A 16,091-nucleotide genomic window follows, 5' to 3' on the forward strand; every position below is an offset into this window, starting at 1 on the left:
TCTTCAGTAACAGATAGTTTCGTTGCAGAGACAACACACCACATAAGAGAGCTTTTCTCCCATATTTAATTCGCAGAGCCTTTCTCCCATATTTAATTCTCAGGTCATGAAATATTACAAGCTGTAATGTAGAACACAAAAAGCCAAAAATCCAGAAGAAAAAAAATAAAACATAAAATAAATTGAACCCAAACTACTTAAATAATAAGAAAAACGAGTTTTTTTTTAGAGAGAGAGATATTCATCTAGTCTGCCTTGAGTTGCTTCATGTGAGAGCATCCGCTAACACTCTTGTAGTCAAGCTGATTCAACTCGCTAAGCTTGCCAAGTTTTGTTTCATAGTTTTGGATTAGGTCAAACCTATAAAGCGTAAGAAGAAGCATATATATAAATATAAAAGAAACTGAATATGATTTAAAAATTCAAAATACTAGAAGCAAACCAGTAGGCTAAAGACTGGAATGGAGAGAATCTGTCGTAAAAGGATTGTGCTGCTGTCTCTAGCGTCTCTTTCGAACATTCCACATTTACATGCACCTCCAAACACAACATTAGATTAGATTAATCAATGAAATATAACTTATAAACAGAATTAAGAAATATATATATAAATATATACCTCTCGGAAGAGTCTTAGGGTCTCCGTATCTGATGGAACAAGGTGGTAATATCCAATACACATAAGCACTGTTGCAGTTAAAAAAGGACCAAAGCCTTTCAATTTTTTCAGTTTCTCAGACACTTCTTCTGCTTTCATATCTCTACTTTCCATCTCTTCAAGATTGAGTTTCCCGCTTTCGACCATCTTTGCTAATTTAACGATCCAATTTGCTCTATACCCGAGTTTACAGTGCTCGTTTATCAACTCTTTGTCAAGGCTAGCTATTTCCTTGGCACTAGGGAAGTTTCCACTTGTTTCTTTCCTTGCTTTGACTACTCGTTTCCTTTTTTTATTAGTTTGACTACTAACGGTTCCGTCAGCTAGCTTAGATTGCAATATGCAGAGGCTAGAAGCCATACCTAGTGTCCTCTCCCAAGTAATGTTAGACAACAAGATGGATTTCACCATATCTTCAAAGAGAAAGGGGGAGCGGAAAATTCGACCGAAACCATACTTCTTTGCATCCTCATGAAGTTGTTGGAACTCGGTCACGTCACGATCGTCCTCAGCTGATATTCTCAGCATCCTTCCCACTTGTTGCAAGATGAGTTCTTCGTCGACCCTTGAGACATTGTTGATGCCGTGAACTTGGATCACAAGAAAAGAGAGAGTGCGAGGGTGAGAGATTGTCACACTGACAGAAGAGGAATTTGAAAGGGTCAAAGGTCGAGTTAGTGACTTAGATTTGGGGTCCCACACGTTTGGAGCCATCATGAAGAAGCCATGGTTACATACCGCTTTTTCCATATCGAATTTTCTTTCAAACTCTTTTAGATATAGTCTCAAATTCATCTCTTTGTCGCTTTTCAAGTACTTATTTTCTTCTTATTTTGTGTTCGAATAATCTTGTCACTTAGCTTTGTTTCTTTATATATAGTAGCGATTATGTTCCTTTTGCCTCTTCGTATATACAACTGCTTTTCAATAGTTTCGTTTACTGTAATCAAAGACTAGTTAATTAGTGTAGTTTACTTTCCCCAAATTCACTGGTCGTCTGTCATCTTTATTATTTTTGCCTTCGTATATACAACTGCCTTCCCTTTTGCCTCTTCGTATATACAACTGCTCGTCTGTCATCTTTATTTTTTTTTTTTCCGATTCGTTAGGGAGAAGGTGAGTTGAAAAAGGTGTTTCAGTGCTGATTGATTTTACTTTGTCACTTGGTGCATAACTCTGGACATGTCTTACGAAGAATCGTTACTTTGATTTCGAGAAACTAGCAGCAGGAGGTCAGCGTTTAATTACTTAAATTTATTTTGATAAGTTTGCTGCAACCGTTACTGTAATTTGATGTTGATTTAAAAAAAAAAATTTATATTCTGTTTCTTCAGGTTACTGCAACCGTTACTGTTAATCTCAATAAGATAATTGATGTGAATCAGTATCCTGTGGATGCAGATGCATTTATTCTTCTTGGAATGCCAACCGCCAAAACTTCAAACATGCGTCATAGGCAGGCCTATCGGTATTGGTGTACAAGGTCTTGCAGATGCATTTGTTCTTCTTGGAATGCCATTTGATTTGATTCCCCTGAGGTAAACTTTTGAATCGACCTTTCAAAGTAGCTCTGTTCTTCTGGTCTGAGCAGCTTTTTGCAATAATCTCAGGCTCACAAAATTGAATTTTGTTTGTGAATATTGAAAGGGTTTGAAAACGGGGATGTACTACTTGAGATCACGTGCTGCAGCAGATGCAATAAAGTTTACAGCAATGCTAAAGGTAAAATACCCAACACTTTTATGTGTCAGTGAAGTTATTTTAGTCAGCCAAGTTGACATTCCCCTGGACTGATGTAACAGAAGAAAAAGACGATTAGACGAAGATGGCACAGATGGTTTGCTCTTTGACAAACCGTGAAGATTGTCTCTCTTGCGGAAGCTAAACACACAAAGAAACAAATAGAAAGTTGATCAAAACCCCTCTTTACACTTGTCTTTTTTCGTCTGCTGTTTTATTGTAATTTAGTTCTATAAGGTTGTCTTGCTATTCGTGTGTGGAAGGAATGTGAAGGAGAAGACCACAGTTAATCTCACAGAAGTTATCTCCTAAATGAGCTTCATGGATATTTCGTTCTCAGTCAAACAGAATAAATATATCACATGATCAAATCCTTGATTTGATAAAAAAAAGATCCAACACAAGCACACCAGAAACCAAAAGCATAATAAATAAAAAAAGTTCTAACTTCTTTTGAAAAGGATAAGCATAGCATAGTGTTAAGGTTCGACTTGAACAAAAAACAACTTAATAAACCTCTTCAGTACTTCAAAAAGGCTTAAGCTTGACGGTTTCTTTGCTTGGCACCGGACTTGGCAACCCTAATGCTTTTGCTGATGACACTGAGTCTAGCAAGAGCGAATTTCTTCAAGTCTGGCCTGTAGTAGTTGTCAACCACCTGAATCATTTTCACACAAATTAACCCAATTATGACAAAATGAACACATGTAAAGCCACTACAAGTAGGCATTATTAAATGTCTATATGACACAAAAGTTATCATCACCTCTACTATCAAGCCATGTTACCATTACATATACACATGAAATCTCCACTCACAAGAAGACAAGTAGAACAAAGAACAATTGTAAATAACCAATAACTAGAAACAGCAACCTATTAGCACAACAGACATAGAAACTAGTTGAGATACAAAATTACCTGGTTAGCGACAGCCTTGGACATCCTGGGGAATTCCTTCTTAAGGATAGACTTGTTGACAGAGACCTTAGGCTTGTTCTGCTTCTTGGTCTTGGTGGTGGCCAAAACAACACCTTGTTCCTTGTCAGCTGGCTGGATGGTCACTGTCTTCTTGTTTGCAAGACCTGAACCCAAGACAAAAGATTGAGACATTAGTCCAGCTCAAGCACCCAACTCAAAATTTGTATCAGATAATAAATCCTTAGACACTAAACAAAAAGTTTTTAATTTTTTTTTTCAAATTTCAGTCACACGTATATTTTTAGTAAATAAGTAGTAATCATATTTTTATGTGAACCTTCCAATTTTAATATAAAGTAGCCACATTTCTAATTCAGACAGACACGACCATACATACACTAAACAAAACAACAAGTTCAGTTCCAATACCAGTAATATCCAATCGATAGACAAGAGAGCAAAAGATGAATGGATCTTTACCAGAGTGCTTGTAGGAGTTAAGGTTGCAGAGATTGTTCTTCTCTTTGCTGAACTGAACCTTGGCGTTGCCTCTTCCGAACTGTTTGACCAAGAAACAGTTGTTGGTCTTAACGATCTCCCATATCAATTGTCCTGGTACTGTCGCCATTTCCAAAACGTACCTAACTAACACCAAACCAATCGAAATATAAACGAATAACTAAATCAACAATACAGACAAGAACAGATCAATGTACAATTGAGATTGGATCTAAACGCTCACCGTGAAAGTTCAGAGAGAGAGAGAGAGAGAGAGAGAGAGAGTTTAATGGTGATTATGCCGAAGCTTTTGGGATTCAAAACGATTTATATATATCACCTCCGGAAAACAAAACCCTAATTTAAACGAAAAGTCTAAATTACCCCTAAACATTATTAAATATATACTGATAAAATCGCAAACATTTGTTCTATCAAAGTTGAGAAGGGTTTTAGATCTTTCGATTCATTTCTTCTATAGAAACTTCTGTTAGAGAGAGAGAGATGGGGAGGAGGATATTGAACGACGCGTTGAGAACGATCGTGAATGCTGAAAAGCGTGGGAAAGCTTCTGTGGAATTGAAGCCTGTCTCTACCGTTATGTCTTCCTTCCTCAGAATCATGAAGGAGAAAGGTCTGACATTTTTACTTGTGCTTCTTTCTTCTGGGCCATTTGGGTCTTGATCCATATTCTTGTTTTAGATTCATCAGACATCAGACATCAGACATTGACTTCACTTGGTTGTTGTGGTGATGTGATTCTGCTTCTCTATGATTACTTTGCTCATCTAACTTATGAGAGCGCCCCTCTTTGTTAGTCCTTGAGATGACCCATATCTGAAGCATTCCCTTGTGTGTGATCTCCCAATGTTAAAAGATGATCTTTTGTTCTTGGTTTGGAAGTGAATTTGCAGACAATTGAAAGTTTATGTTTTTAATTGTCTGAAAAAGGCTTGTTCCGATTTGCTTTTATGTTTTACTTGATCTTGTTTTGAGCATCCTAAGTCAAGATTTGTGGCTCATGTTTTGAATATTTTTATTTGTTACTTTCAGAAACTGTAATGTTTATGTATGTACAGGTTACATCAAGAACTATCAAGTCCATGATCCGCACAGAGTTGGAAGAATAACTGTTGACCTTCAAGGAAGGGTTAATGATTGCAAAGCTCTCACTTATCGGCAAGACCTCAAGGCTAAAGAGATTGACCAATACACTGAACGCACTCTTCCAACCCAGCAGGTTTCTTTTTTCCCCCTTGATTATGCTTATCTTACAGTACCACTAATTTAACCTTGTGTTATGTTATATGCAGTGGGGTTATGTTGTGGTTACCACTCCTGATGGCATTTTGGACCATGAAGAGGCTATCAAGAGGAATGTTGGTGGTCAGGTCCTAGGTTTCTTCTATTAAATTGCCGGCAAGAGGTTCAAAATCTGAGAGAACGTATCATTTGTCTGGCTTACTTGTTTGTTTCTTGCACTTGTACTTTGCGCAAAATGTCAAAAATATAGAACAAAACTTTAATCTGTTGACAAGGTTTCCATTGTTCTATAATATCTCTAGCTTCCTATTTTGCTAATAAGCACCAAAAGTAATATAGGCAAAAAGAAATAAACAAGCATAGTCACACCAACGCTTCAATCTGTATAATGTGTGTGAAAATAAAATTCAGTCAGAGTAAACACCAAAAAGGTCAAAAAGAAGAAGAAAAGAACCAAGTATTATCACACCACTGCTTCAATCTGTATAATGGGTAAGAATATCAACTTCGGTCAGAGTAAGGAATGAGTTTAGAGTGATCTTTGTGACAAGAGTAAATGTATCAACAGACGGAGGATGGGCATATTCAGCGGCGATTAGGAGTACGAAGAGCGCCAAGCCTTGCAAAGATATCATCACAATCCGGGAGGTTGGGATGAACATGACTAGCTCTCTCCCTTGACGGAGTTTCTGGATCTGGTGATTTTACAGTTGGTGGAACAGAGCTTGAAACTGTCTTTTGTCCTGAAGTTGATTTTGGAGATGGCTGGTCATGAGACTCTGTGTTGGTTCTCGTTGGTGTAACTGGAAATGAACGCTTCTCATGAGCTTTCACTTGTTCCTTTGTCCTTAGAGAGACCCCGGTTATTTTAGCTGGCTTGGCACTGACTCTTTCGACTTCTTCTTCATCATCTTCATACCAGGCTGAAGCTGGGATCTTAAAGTTTGATCTATTTTGATCTCTTACTCTCGTTGTTGGCTTATGAGTCTTCTCTTGACTTCTGACAAAAGCTCGTGCTGGAAGTTCTTCCTCTGAGTCATCATGGCTGAAACGGGAATCACGATATGAGGTTTGAGGTTTTGTTTCTGGTTTTCTTGAACGAAGTTGGATCTCTGAGTCATCATCATCACTAGAAGATGGTTGTGGTGGTATAGAGCTTGGTCTCTTCTCGCTGATGCTTGCTTTTCTGCTACTTCTAGGAGTAGGCACCGACTTGCCAGCATCATCAGTTCCATTATGTTCCTTTCCAGACTTGGACGATGTCTCGTTACTTGCCAGACTCATTCTGTATGGTGGGAGTGTCTTTTTGTTCCTGAATCCACCGACCAAAGGTTTAAAACTCAGACCAGTCTGAGCATCTGCCTCAGAATCTGAGTCTTCCCTTGTCCTTGAATCATCTTTATGTTCATCTGTCTCGACAGGGAAAAACTCATGTCCCACAGGATCAGAGACTTCAAACTTCTGAGATCGATGAGATGTCAGATTCACCGTTTCATCAACTTTACCTCTGTGTCTCGGCTGATCATCTTCGCTTTCTGAATTTGGATCATAGTTGTCAAACTTAGCATGGCGATCTGGCTCATGGTAAGAAGCAGGAGGACTTGTAGGGACATCATCAAACAATGGGCTCTCTTGGAAGACTTGTGAGCTTGAGCTGTGATTTCCATGAGACTTACTATGGTCACTTTTGAAGCTCCAGGAAGCCGCTGGTGTTGAGGTAAGGTTAGGTGCTTTGCTGCCAAGCAATGAGAATCCCACTCCATGATCATAGTCATCATCTTCAGCATCAAATTTAGGTTTATCAAAAAAGGAGCTATAATCATCAAAAGTACCAGCAACATCATCATGTCCATGATCATGGACATCTTTATCTTTAAAGCTTCCCTGAGATTGGTGATCATATTCAGTGGCAAAAATGTTCTCCTCCACGGCTTTTGGTGACTTCATATAATCTGAGTCAATGACATGCTCATCAGAACAATTGCTTGAATGTGAATGAGATGAAGCCCTGCTTGCCTGCTTCCTGAGGTGAACATCTTCCGAGTAACCAACATTTAAATCTGTCTCCTCATCCTCGCTTTGTTGCTTCTCTCTACCTGTTTTACCAAAGGAACCACTCTTTCTCGAGTTATTATTCAGGTAATGTCTCTCTGATGGCTGAACTACAGGAGGATTCTCAGGTTCCTTTCCCCTACCATATCTGTCTTGCTGGGTTCTGTCCATACCTTCATGCTGCATCCTAACATTGTGTCTTGGAGATGAATGATCTTCAGAAACATTCGATCTGTCACGTCTATGTGAAGGCTCGTTTCTGAAATTGACAGATGCAGAGGACATATGCGACTCTGTTGAATTCTGCCTCGTCATCCTTTCTTTGCTAGAAAGCTCAGCAGCCGCTCTAGCAGCGAAACTTGCTCTCTCAGCGGCTTCAGCAGCAGCACGTGCAGCATCTGTCGAATCAACAAACTCTGTTTCCCACCTTTGCTTACTTTCGCCATGATTTTGATTTCTAGTTTCTCCTTCATCAGGCCTAGACCCTGTCAAACAAAACCAACTTCTTTGAATGATTCATGTCAAGAAACAAAAACAGAAACAGCAGGAAGGAAACCACTTACGAGAAGGTCTTGCATTTGGATGATGATGATAGTCATTAGCCGTCCCAGAAGTAACATTGTTGGTACGGCTTGAAGATCGTCCATCACTTGCATAATAAGAGTTTTCTGATGAATGTTGCCTTTCACTTGTTCCATACTGAACATTGACATGAGCTGGAGCTGGGATTCTAGAGGAATCCACAACGTTTACACTACTCGCTGACTGAAACGAGCTTGCTCCACTCTAAAACACAGCACAAGTAAAGTAAAAAGTCATTGTTATTGTTAACAGATAGATGAAAACAATCATGCATTAACACTACAGACATGTTATTGTTATAATTACTTACCAACAACTGGTCTCTTGGATCCGGTTCAACAAAAGACTTTGCCTCCCATACAACATTATGCTCCTCAGCTATCTCCGTCAAAATCTTGACCTTTGTTGGACCATCAGGGGCTTTGACAGACAATTTATCCACCAGCTAGAAACATAAACAAGATCATAATCAAGAAACGCTTCTTAATAATACAAAATAAGCACAAAGGAACAGGATGCAACCACTTACCAGGCGACTGACACCAGAATCTGGACGCAGCTCAATAGCAGAAGTAGCAAAATCCTTCCCGTACTTGGTAGTGAATTGCTTAACGATCTCTGAGAGCTCAGGGACATCTGATAACCTCTGGGAAGCAAATAAGACGCTGGCAACCGCTTCTTTCAGATCAATGGGGCAGTTCCTGTAAGTAAATATCACAAACGATCAGTACATTATACACAGAACAACAACAAAAAAGGAGTAAAGTTATGCTTACTTTTGAGACTCGATAACACCTAAACGAACAACAATAAGCTCGCAGTAGATCCCAATGAATTCATAAGCAGCCACTGTCTTCTCTTCCCTCACCACATGTTCCACCTGAAACATAACCAACCCACATTCACAATCTCATCAACAAACAACATGAGTGAAACCAAAACACACATTCACAATGTGATCAATACACAACATGATTGAAATGCAAGATTAAAAGTTGTTCTTACCCGAATTCTAGCGGTTGGGGTGTTCCCAGCTTCGAGCAATTGAGCTAACTCTCGTCTCAGCTGTTTGATCTGAATCTCCTTTTTGTTCTTGAGGATCTTCAGGCGTGAATTCGCCATTTGTAAAGCTGTTTTGCTACACACACACATATAAAAAATCAACATAAGAAGGGATGAAACAGTAACACCCAAAGACTCAGTTCCTCCGGTTTGAATCCTAAACAACAAAAGCTAGAATCATAGCAGAATCAAATAAGAGGAATCGAATTTTACCATTTAGCAGGCTTAAAGCCTCGATGAAGAACCTTCTTCATGGAAATAAGCTTAGCAACAAAAAAAAAACAAAAAAGACGAAGATCGGAAACCGTTCGTTCGACCGTCTGGTTCGAATCTGGCGAAAAGAAAGAAGGGCGAAACTAGGGTTTGGAATTTTCGAAGGGGACAAACCCAGAAGAAACGTATAATGTTGATTTTAGAGGAGGGGGAGAGGAAGATGAGAATAGAATAGAATATTGCTCTTAGGTTGGACAATGCCATTAATATATAGTATATGTTTTGTCAACGACGTGTAAAGAGAGAACCCGTGTAATAAAATTATAAAATCAAGAAAGGAATCGGAAAGTTCCAATTCCTCGACTAATCAAGTTTTTAATCGGACCTATTTAACCCTTTTCATATGCTAAATGATTTTACTGGCACTTAGCATTTTGGGTAGGATATAGGCCTTTGCATATCTACCGGGAACCGAAGAACCGAGCTGTACCGAACCAGAAACGTAAATTGAAAGCGTACAGGATTTTTTAAATATTCAAACAGATCATATCTATCAATACTATTATAATATATTTTAAGGTATATAAACTATATTTTAGAAATTCGGTGGTTTTGGTTTCAGTTCAGTTTTGGTTTTAGTTTTCGGTTCAGTTTTATTTTTTTTTAATTATAGAGATACTAAGTGTTCTGCCCGTACATGCGGGCATAGTGTTCTTATAGATATTTACATGTTTATAACTATTAAATCAAAACCAACATAATAAATTATTAATTATGTTTTTAAAAAGATAAATCAAACATTAAACTTTATAATTTATAATAAAAAAAAAAATTTCTGATAAAAACAAAACATATAAATAAAATATTATTAATATATATTCATTAGTTTTTATCAAAAATATATATATCTATATATATATATATATGCTTATTGTTGTGTTAAATTTTAAAAATTCACATATTAGAAATATTATTTTCAGATAACAACATAATATATCTAAGAATTATTTTATGTTCTATAACATGCTTTATTTTCAGATAACAAGATAATATATCTAAGAACTATCTTATGTTTTAAAACATGTTTTACTTTTGAAAATATTATTATATTTATCTATAGTCAATTATATGTTTAATAGAAATTCGTTTTTAATTATTTATATTTTTGATAATTCTTATTATTATTAATTTTAATCATTTATTTAATCACATATATTTTAAATTCGTTTTTATTTTTGACTAATTTATATAATTTATTGATATACCTTAAAATATATTATATATATATATATATATATATTTAATTTTGAAATAACAAAATATCCTAAAAAAACTATTTATAAACTGAAAAGTTAAATTATCTGAATAATTTTTTATACAAAATCATTTAAATTATATGATATTGTATCCAAAAGTTCTGAAATTACTAAATTATTTGAAAACTTTACCCAAATTAACCAAAACCAAATTGGATCTAAAATATTCTCGGATATTAACAATTCTCCAACATCCTTATCTAAACCGAACCAAAACGAAAAATTGAACCAAAAGCAAACCGAATATCATAAATACCCGAACGGATCCCAAATCTCTAAAATCGAAAACCATAAACCAAAAAAAAAAAAACTGAACACAAACAGAACCAAAACCAAAACCAAAATGCCCAATCCTAGTAAGAAAAGTTAGCTCATATTCCAATACCGAGCAGTTCTGATCAGAGATGCATTCACATTATATATCTGGCACATTGACTCTTTTTAAAATTACATACCTTATTTTTTCAAACCAGGTAAATTATACGCAAATTATTGACGTATGTATAACACCGTTAGGTTACGGAATGTCAATTGTCAACATGTCATTGTTGTAAACGTTAGGTCAGGTATAGGCAACATGTCATGTCATGGTTGAAGTTGTAACTTGTAGACAGAAAAGTTTGACGATTACCGGTCCTCATACGTTGATTGTACATGTTTGGAGCTTGTAAATGCGAAATGATAAAAATATTAACTGAAAAGAAAAGCAAAAATCGCAAACAGCATCAAAGGGATTTGTATGGATTTTTATGTATTAGAAGTTTCTAAAACTATTTATGGCGACCAAGAGAGAGCTTGAATACTCTTGTTACGCAAGAACTAATATCAAATTCTGAAGCGTGTGTACAATTCATTAATTCAAGACCAATCAACGAAAATCAAAATGAGATTGGAAGAAAAAGAAATAGAGGCGATGAGCATTACTATTTAGAGAGGATATAAGAAGCAAGAAGGGATGGCATGATTACACTTAGAGAAAAGATAAGACATATGACCAATGCTTTGAGAAATGTAGGTATCAGCAGGATCATAATTCATAATTTGAAAATAAGAATAGAAAGACTTTCTGACCAAAACTAGCAAATCACATAGTGCCTTATAGTATACAAGAATAACATCTTAAAATCATTCAGCGGAACTTGAATTAAGCCAAGATAGCTGAGACTTGCAGTGGAAATAGTTACCAGTAATCACCACCACCAAAGAATCTTCTAAAACTACCAATGACCAATGTGATGCCTTCTAAAACTCAGAGTTCTGTTCTCATATCATTGCCTAGCTGACTGAACATAATGCCGATATCCATTCCTTGATTCACCGTTGGTATGACTACCGAGTAAGGGCACTGTTTTGAAAAACCAACCTTTATGTTTTTGGATTGTTTTATCGATTTGCTTAGCCTGTTTACGCATTTCTGGAACTTCTTATGGCAGCTTATGTTAGTCATACCTGCCAAAATGGGGAAACAAATAACCAGAGGTTTCAGAATGTAAAGCGTGTCAACTCGAGAGTCAAGACTATAAGGTTCAGCATTTGCGGTTCCTAAAAAGTACAGCTTAAAAAAGAATGGATCACGGTAGTATGTTTCAAGATCACTAAACTGAGACCACTGAAGACAGTCTCTTCATATGACGAAAGCAAGAAGATCCCTAAAGCAGTAGAATCACCTGAACCTAATGGCCTTAAACGATAATCACACTCAGATATCCTATCAAATAAATCAGACTAGCTACATTCTCAGATCAAAGGTCTACCCATTTACTTTCATACATAATCTGTATATACATAGAGGGCATATCATTCTTCTCACAATTAAAACAATTACCTTTGGCCTCAACGCAACTGTCATGGACCATACAACAAGCATCAAGATCATCACAAGGCTCCTCACCGGGACATCCAGAGTGTCCAATCCCACAATACTTCCCATATCGTATAGAAAGTGCTGTAAACAAACGCAAGTGAGAAGCTAAAACGCAAAAAGAAAAGGTTCCACAAGGGAAACACTTACTGTCACAATTCTGTGCAATGCAGGTTCTGGTGCACTCCTGTCACAATTTGATTCAACAAAAACTCATTAGTGAACTGAATGACCAAATCTTTGTGGAATCTGAGCTATCGGATTCCAAGCTGATTCTACCACAATGCGATTGCTTTTGTCTAATTATAGAAACTCATATTCGTATAAAGGAAAGAAAGGTCAAACCTCGCAGCGAACGAGATCGACGAGGAAGATGACAAGGAAGAAAGCTCCTGCGAAACGCGTCGAAGCGGAACGAACCATCATCGTCTCTCTCTCTCTCTCTGTATCTCTTTAGGCGATTGCTTAGTAAGAGTACTGTAGGAAGAAGCTTCTGGATGTGATTTACCGTGTCCTTTTGTCTTCTTCGCTAAGGTTTCGATCTCATCGGTCTTCTTCCTCCTTCCTTGATTCATACCAAATAAAAATTATTTTTAAAAATACTAGGTCGGCCTACGGGCGGGATATTCGTTAATTTGATATTCACTAAATGCTTGAGTTGAAATTTGTTTTAAGATTCAAGAATTTAGTTATCTGTTATGTGTTACTTATTAGTATGCGGTGGTATAGTTGTTTTTCGATTATTCTTGCTTTGGTATTGTATCAAATTAACTAATTGTCCAACTCATAATTATAGATGTACAAATGTGGATTTGTGATAAAGTTTGATGCCAATATCAACTCATAATCATAGTGGAGTGTGCATGTGTCAGAAAGAGGCCTATAACAACTTTTATGTTTTTGTGTATGGATTTTAAATATATATTATTTTGTATAATGCATACTTGCTCTACAACATTTGCTTGTAGACTAAAAAAACTATTTTCTATATTTTTAAAAGAGAAAATATTTAGTCTAGAATATAACATGGATATATGTTTGACTATATATAGAAGTTGAGTGTTATTTTAAAATGACATATGTATAGAGGTTTTTCAACCATTACTTCACTGACACAAAATATTTATAACTGCAAATACATTTTTTAAAAGCAAAACTAATAAAAGCGTGTACAACAAATGTATTTTGATATATATTATATGCATCAAGTTATAAAGGCTGGAAACATTGCAAAACTGTTTGGAGCAAAACTTTTAACTTCATAATTTTCATCTTGACGTCAGTTCAGTGTCGGCCCTGCCCACAAACAGAAGAAGCATGGACTTCCAGCCAACACGATAATAAGTATTTTTGCGGTCACATATTTATAAAAAGTGACTTTAGCCTATTGGTTCTAAGAAAAATTATCAGTGCTGGGTTCAATTACCCGTAACAGCTTTTTGTTTTATTTTTGGCTCCAAATATAAAATGGAACACGTGTAACTTCCATAACGCACGAATTGATGACGTGACATATTTTTATATATATAGATAGATAGATTCTCTCGAGTCAACCCAAATAAAATACGTTTCGAATTAAATTAGCTGAACCGGATCGGTATAATTCAATCACTATAATAAATTAGACCGGTATGGCTTTCAATTAAATCAGACCGACGGTTAAGTAACCGTGAACATAAACGTTGTCTCCCTAAAACCCTAGGCGGCCCTTTCCGATTCAAATCTCGTCTCCAAAACCCTAATCCTCTCTCTCTCTCTCTCTCTCTCTCTCTCTCTCTCTCTCTCTCTGTGCAATGGCTGCTACGAAGAACAACCACAACGAGCTAGGCTCTGATCAACACACGAAGTTACCCTTTGAAGACGTCGATGAAACAATGTGCGATGCCGATGTAGCTGATGACATAACCAGCGCCGATTACTACTTCGATTCTTACTCCCATTTCGGTAAAAAAAAAACCCTTTAAACTTTCATCCTTGAAGCTTCTCTCATTGTTTTCTTCCCCGCAAAGTGTTAATTCTGTTTCCAATTGATTTGGTTTTGCAGGTATTCATGAAGTAAGTGTCTTTGCAGTTTGAGTCGAAACACTCTGTTCTGTATGATCTTGACGGTGGTGTTTGTCTTGTTATTAGGAAATGTTGAAGGATGTAGTGAGGACAAAGAGTTACCGTGATGTTATTTACAAGAACAAGTTTCTTGTCAAGGACAAAATCGTTCTTGATGTTGGAGCTGGGACAGGGATCTTGTCTCTCTTCTGTGCTAAAGCAGGAGCTGCTCACGTATACGCTGTATGTATATAATACACTATCTTCTTCTCCACTAATCACATTAGGCTTTTGGATACATTTGATTGACACAAATGATTCTTTGAATAGGTTGAATGTTCTCAAATGGCTGACACTGCGAAGGAGATCGTCAAGTCGAATGGGTTTTCTGATGGTAATAATCTGATACAAATGTGTAAAGTGTTCATAAATAACTTTGTTACTAACAACTGTTTGGTTATTTTTGGGGTAGTTATAACGGTTTTGAAAGGGAAGATTGAGGAAATCGAGCTTCCAGTTCCTAAAGTGGATGTGATTATCTCTGAGTGGATGGGTTACTTTCTTGTTTATGAAAACATGCTTGACACCGTCTTGTATGCTCGCAATAAATGGCTTGTAAGTTCAAAGTTTTCTCCTTTGATGGCTTCGTTATAATTTGGCTTTATGCTTTGGCTTTTTTGACTGTTGTTAGGTCGATGGTGGTATTGTTCTACCAGATAAAGCTTCTCTCTATCTTACAGCCATAGAGGATGCTCATTACAAAGAAGACAAAGTTGAATGTGAGTGTGAAGTAAAGACCTTTGTCACTTTTTTCTAGTATTCTATATGTTTCCGTTAGTTTACAGTCTCCTATACAGTTTGGAACGACGTGTATGGGTTTGACATGTCATGCATCAAGAGAAGAGCAATCACGGAGCCTCTTGTTGATACAGTTGATGGCAACCAAATCGTAACTGATAGCAAGCTACTCAAGGTAGAGTAAAGATTTATACTTAAGTACTTATTGATAGCTCTCTTTAGTTAATTTTTTCTAATACAACTTCAATTTTTTTTATTCTAAAGACGATGGATATCTCTAAGATGGCTTCTGAAGACGCTTCCTTTACAGCTCCGTTCAAGCTTGTGGCAAAACGGAATGATCATATTCATGCACTTGTAGCCTACTTTGATGTATCATTCACTATGTGCCACAAGATGATTGGTTTCTCAACAGGTAACACACTTTCCTGCGAAGTTTCTGATTATACAATATTCCAAAACAACAGAAAAAGATATGTTTGATGCAATAGCCTCTTTGTTGATGTTTGGAACTCATGATACAATCACAAAACACAATCCAGGACCAAAATCTAGGGCTACACACTGGAAGCAAACAGTGCTATACCTTGAAGATGTGTTAACCATATGCGAGGGTGAAATGATCACAGGAAGCATGACCATTGCACCTAACAAGAAGAATCCTAGAGATGTGGACATAGAGCTCAGTTATTCTTTGAATGGCCAGCATTGCAAGATCTCAAGGACCCAACTCTACAAAATGCGGTAAAAGCTATCTTAAAGGAAGCAGTAGATCCAATCTCCCACAAGTCTCATTCATCATCTTGAGGCTGAGAATGACAATGCTCATCTGTAGTTCTATTGTTTCCATTTGGTACAATGTTTCAGAACAGAAACAAATTTTTTCCTTGATGCTATTAAAAGTTTATCTCTGACTCTCTCTGTTCCTAGAAACAAAATATGCATCAGCCCAAATCACAATAAATAGACAATGAAAAGGCAAGACCATCAAAGGTCAAGATGTATGAAGTCTTATCATTTACTGGTGAAGCAATGAATGAAGTTATTTTTGAGAACATTAGGTAGGATCCTGCTGCAAGCATGC

The 16,091-nt window shown here is 36.7% G+C and overlaps 6 protein-coding genes across 7 annotated transcripts; 2 read left to right on the forward strand and 4 right to left on the reverse strand.

Moving 5' to 3' along the window:
• Positions 1-245: 245 nt before the first annotated feature.
• Positions 246-1,453, reverse strand: LOC106302328. The gene is made up of 3 exons (XM_013738861.1): positions 620-1,453; positions 443-537; positions 246-360 (listed from the first exon to the last, which is right to left on the reverse strand). The coding sequence occupies exons 1-3, from the start codon at positions 1,451-1,453 to the stop codon at positions 246-248; spliced, it is 1,044 nt and encodes a 347-aa protein (XP_013594315.1).
• Positions 1,454-2,754: 1,301 nt separating this feature from the next.
• On the reverse strand, positions 2,755-4,142 carry LOC106303665 (60S ribosomal protein L28-1-like). 2 transcript variants are annotated; one of them, XM_013739964.1, is made up of 4 exons: positions 4,062-4,142; positions 3,800-3,960; positions 3,320-3,483; positions 2,755-3,056 (listed from the first exon to the last, which is right to left on the reverse strand). In XM_013739964.1, exons 2-4 carry the CDS (start codon positions 3,945-3,947, stop codon positions 2,937-2,939), a joined length of 432 nt encoding a protein of 143 aa, XP_013595418.1. In that variant the 5' UTR covers positions 3,948-3,960; positions 4,062-4,142; the 3' UTR covers positions 2,755-2,936. The 2 variants fall into 2 exon arrangements, with proteins under 2 accessions (XP_013595418.1, XP_013595419.1); XM_013739965.1 differs by having other exon boundaries at positions 2,762-3,056; positions 3,800-3,964; positions 4,062-4,123.
• A 99-nt stretch (positions 4,143-4,241) lies between these two features.
• LOC106306211 (40S ribosomal protein S15a-5-like) lies at positions 4,242-5,390 on the forward strand. The gene is made up of 3 exons (XM_013742739.1): positions 4,242-4,451; positions 4,897-5,057; positions 5,131-5,390. Exons 1-3 carry the CDS (start codon positions 4,322-4,324, stop codon positions 5,227-5,229), a joined length of 390 nt encoding a protein of 129 aa, XP_013598193.1. The 5' UTR covers positions 4,242-4,321; the 3' UTR covers positions 5,230-5,390.
• Positions 5,391-5,430: 40 nt separating this feature from the next.
• On the reverse strand, positions 5,431-9,221 carry LOC106306210. The gene is made up of 7 exons (XM_013742738.1): positions 8,990-9,221; positions 8,720-8,852; positions 8,491-8,594; positions 8,244-8,415; positions 8,025-8,159; positions 7,696-7,918; positions 5,431-7,617 (listed from the first exon to the last, which is right to left on the reverse strand). Exons 1-7 carry the CDS (start codon positions 9,028-9,030, stop codon positions 5,666-5,668), a joined length of 2,760 nt encoding a protein of 919 aa, XP_013598192.1. The 5' UTR covers positions 9,031-9,221; the 3' UTR covers positions 5,431-5,665.
• A 2,062-nt stretch (positions 9,222-11,283) lies between these two features.
• Positions 11,284-12,728, reverse strand: LOC106304119 (phospholipase A2-beta). Its single transcript, XM_013740513.1, has 4 exons — positions 12,512-12,728; positions 12,317-12,353; positions 12,131-12,250; positions 11,284-11,754 (listed from the first exon to the last, which is right to left on the reverse strand). Exons 1-4 carry the CDS (start codon positions 12,590-12,592, stop codon positions 11,555-11,557), a joined length of 438 nt encoding a protein of 145 aa, XP_013595967.1. The 5' UTR covers positions 12,593-12,728; the 3' UTR covers positions 11,284-11,554.
• Positions 12,729-13,863: 1,135 nt separating this feature from the next.
• LOC106306892 (probable protein arginine N-methyltransferase 1.2) lies at positions 13,864-15,921 on the forward strand. Its single transcript, XM_013743674.1, has 9 exons — positions 13,864-14,110; positions 14,211-14,221; positions 14,297-14,452; positions 14,540-14,603; positions 14,682-14,824; positions 14,901-14,988; positions 15,067-15,182; positions 15,272-15,422; positions 15,550-15,921. The coding sequence occupies exons 1-9, from the start codon at positions 13,960-13,962 to the stop codon at positions 15,753-15,755; spliced, it is 1,086 nt and encodes a 361-aa protein (XP_013599128.1). The 5' UTR covers positions 13,864-13,959; the 3' UTR covers positions 15,756-15,921.
• Positions 15,922-16,091: the final 170 nt, after the last annotated feature.

The sequence above is a fragment of the Brassica oleracea genome, chromosome C7 (assembly GCF_000695525.1).
Source record: "Brassica oleracea var. oleracea cultivar TO1000 chromosome C7, BOL, whole genome shotgun sequence".
In the NCBI taxonomy this organism is placed as follows: Eukaryota; Viridiplantae; Streptophyta; class Magnoliopsida; order Brassicales; family Brassicaceae; genus Brassica; species Brassica oleracea.

Bases quoted from the DNA above. Each gene is read 5' to 3' on its own strand.
- LOC106302328 (XM_013738861.1), bottom strand. From the start codon at position 1,453: ATGAATTTGAGACTATATCTAAAAGAGTTTGAAAGAAAATTCGATATG. The intron at 538-619 runs GTATATATTTAT...TTGTGTTTGGAG, and splicing joins CCCTAAGACTCTTCCGAGAG to GTGCATGTAAATGTGGAATG. The intron at 361-442 runs GTTTGCTTCTAG...TACGCTTTATAG, and splicing joins TTCCAGTCTTTAGCCTACTG to GTTTGACCTAATCCAAAACT.
- LOC106303665 (XM_013739964.1), bottom strand. From the start codon at position 3,947: ATGGCGACAGTACCAGGACAATTGATATGGGAGATCGTTAAGACCAAC. The intron at 3,484-3,799 runs GTAAAGATCCAT...TCTTGGGTTCAG, and splicing joins TAACTCCTACAAGCACTCTG to GTCTTGCAAACAAGAAGACA. The intron at 3,057-3,319 runs GTAATTTTGTAT...AAAATGATTCAG, and splicing joins CCAAGGCTGTCGCTAACCAG to GTGGTTGACAACTACTACAG.
- LOC106306211 (XM_013742739.1), top strand. From the start codon at position 4,322: ATGGGGAGGAGGATATTGAACGACGCGTTGAGAACGATCGTGAATGCT. The intron at 4,452-4,896 runs GTCTGACATTTT...ATGTATGTACAG, and splicing joins CAGAATCATGAAGGAGAAAG to GTTACATCAAGAACTATCAA. The intron at 5,058-5,130 runs GTTTCTTTTTTC...TGTTATATGCAG, and splicing joins GCACTCTTCCAACCCAGCAG to TGGGGTTATGTTGTGGTTAC.
- LOC106306210 (XM_013742738.1), bottom strand. From the start codon at position 9,030: ATGAAGAAGGTTCTTCATCGAGGCTTTAAGCCTGCTAAATG. The intron at 8,416-8,490 runs GTAAGCATAACT...ATTTACTTACAG, and splicing joins GGTGTTATCGAGTCTCAAAA to GAACTGCCCCATTGATCTGA. The intron at 7,618-7,695 runs GTAAGTGGTTTC...TTTGTTTGACAG, and splicing joins TCCAAATGCAAGACCTTCTC to GGTCTAGGCCTGATGAAGGA.
- LOC106304119 (XM_013740513.1), bottom strand. From the start codon at position 12,592: ATGATGGTTCGTTCCGCTTCGACGCGTTTCGCAGGAGCTTTCTTCCTT. The intron at 12,251-12,316 runs GTAAGTGTTTCC...GTTTGTTTACAG, and splicing joins CATTGCACAGAATTGTGACA to CACTTTCTATACGATATGGG. The intron at 11,755-12,130 runs GTAATTGTTTTA...CCATTTTGGCAG, and splicing joins CAGTTGCGTTGAGGCCAAAG to GTATGACTAACATAAGCTGC.
- LOC106306892 (XM_013743674.1), top strand. From the start codon at position 13,960: ATGGCTGCTACGAAGAACAACCACAACGAGCTAGGCTCTGATCAACAC. The intron at 14,453-14,539 runs GTATGTATATAA...TTCTTTGAATAG, and splicing joins GAGCTGCTCACGTATACGCT to GTTGAATGTTCTCAAATGGC. The intron at 15,183-15,271 runs GTAGAGTAAAGA...TTTATTCTAAAG, and splicing joins CTGATAGCAAGCTACTCAAG to ACGATGGATATCTCTAAGAT.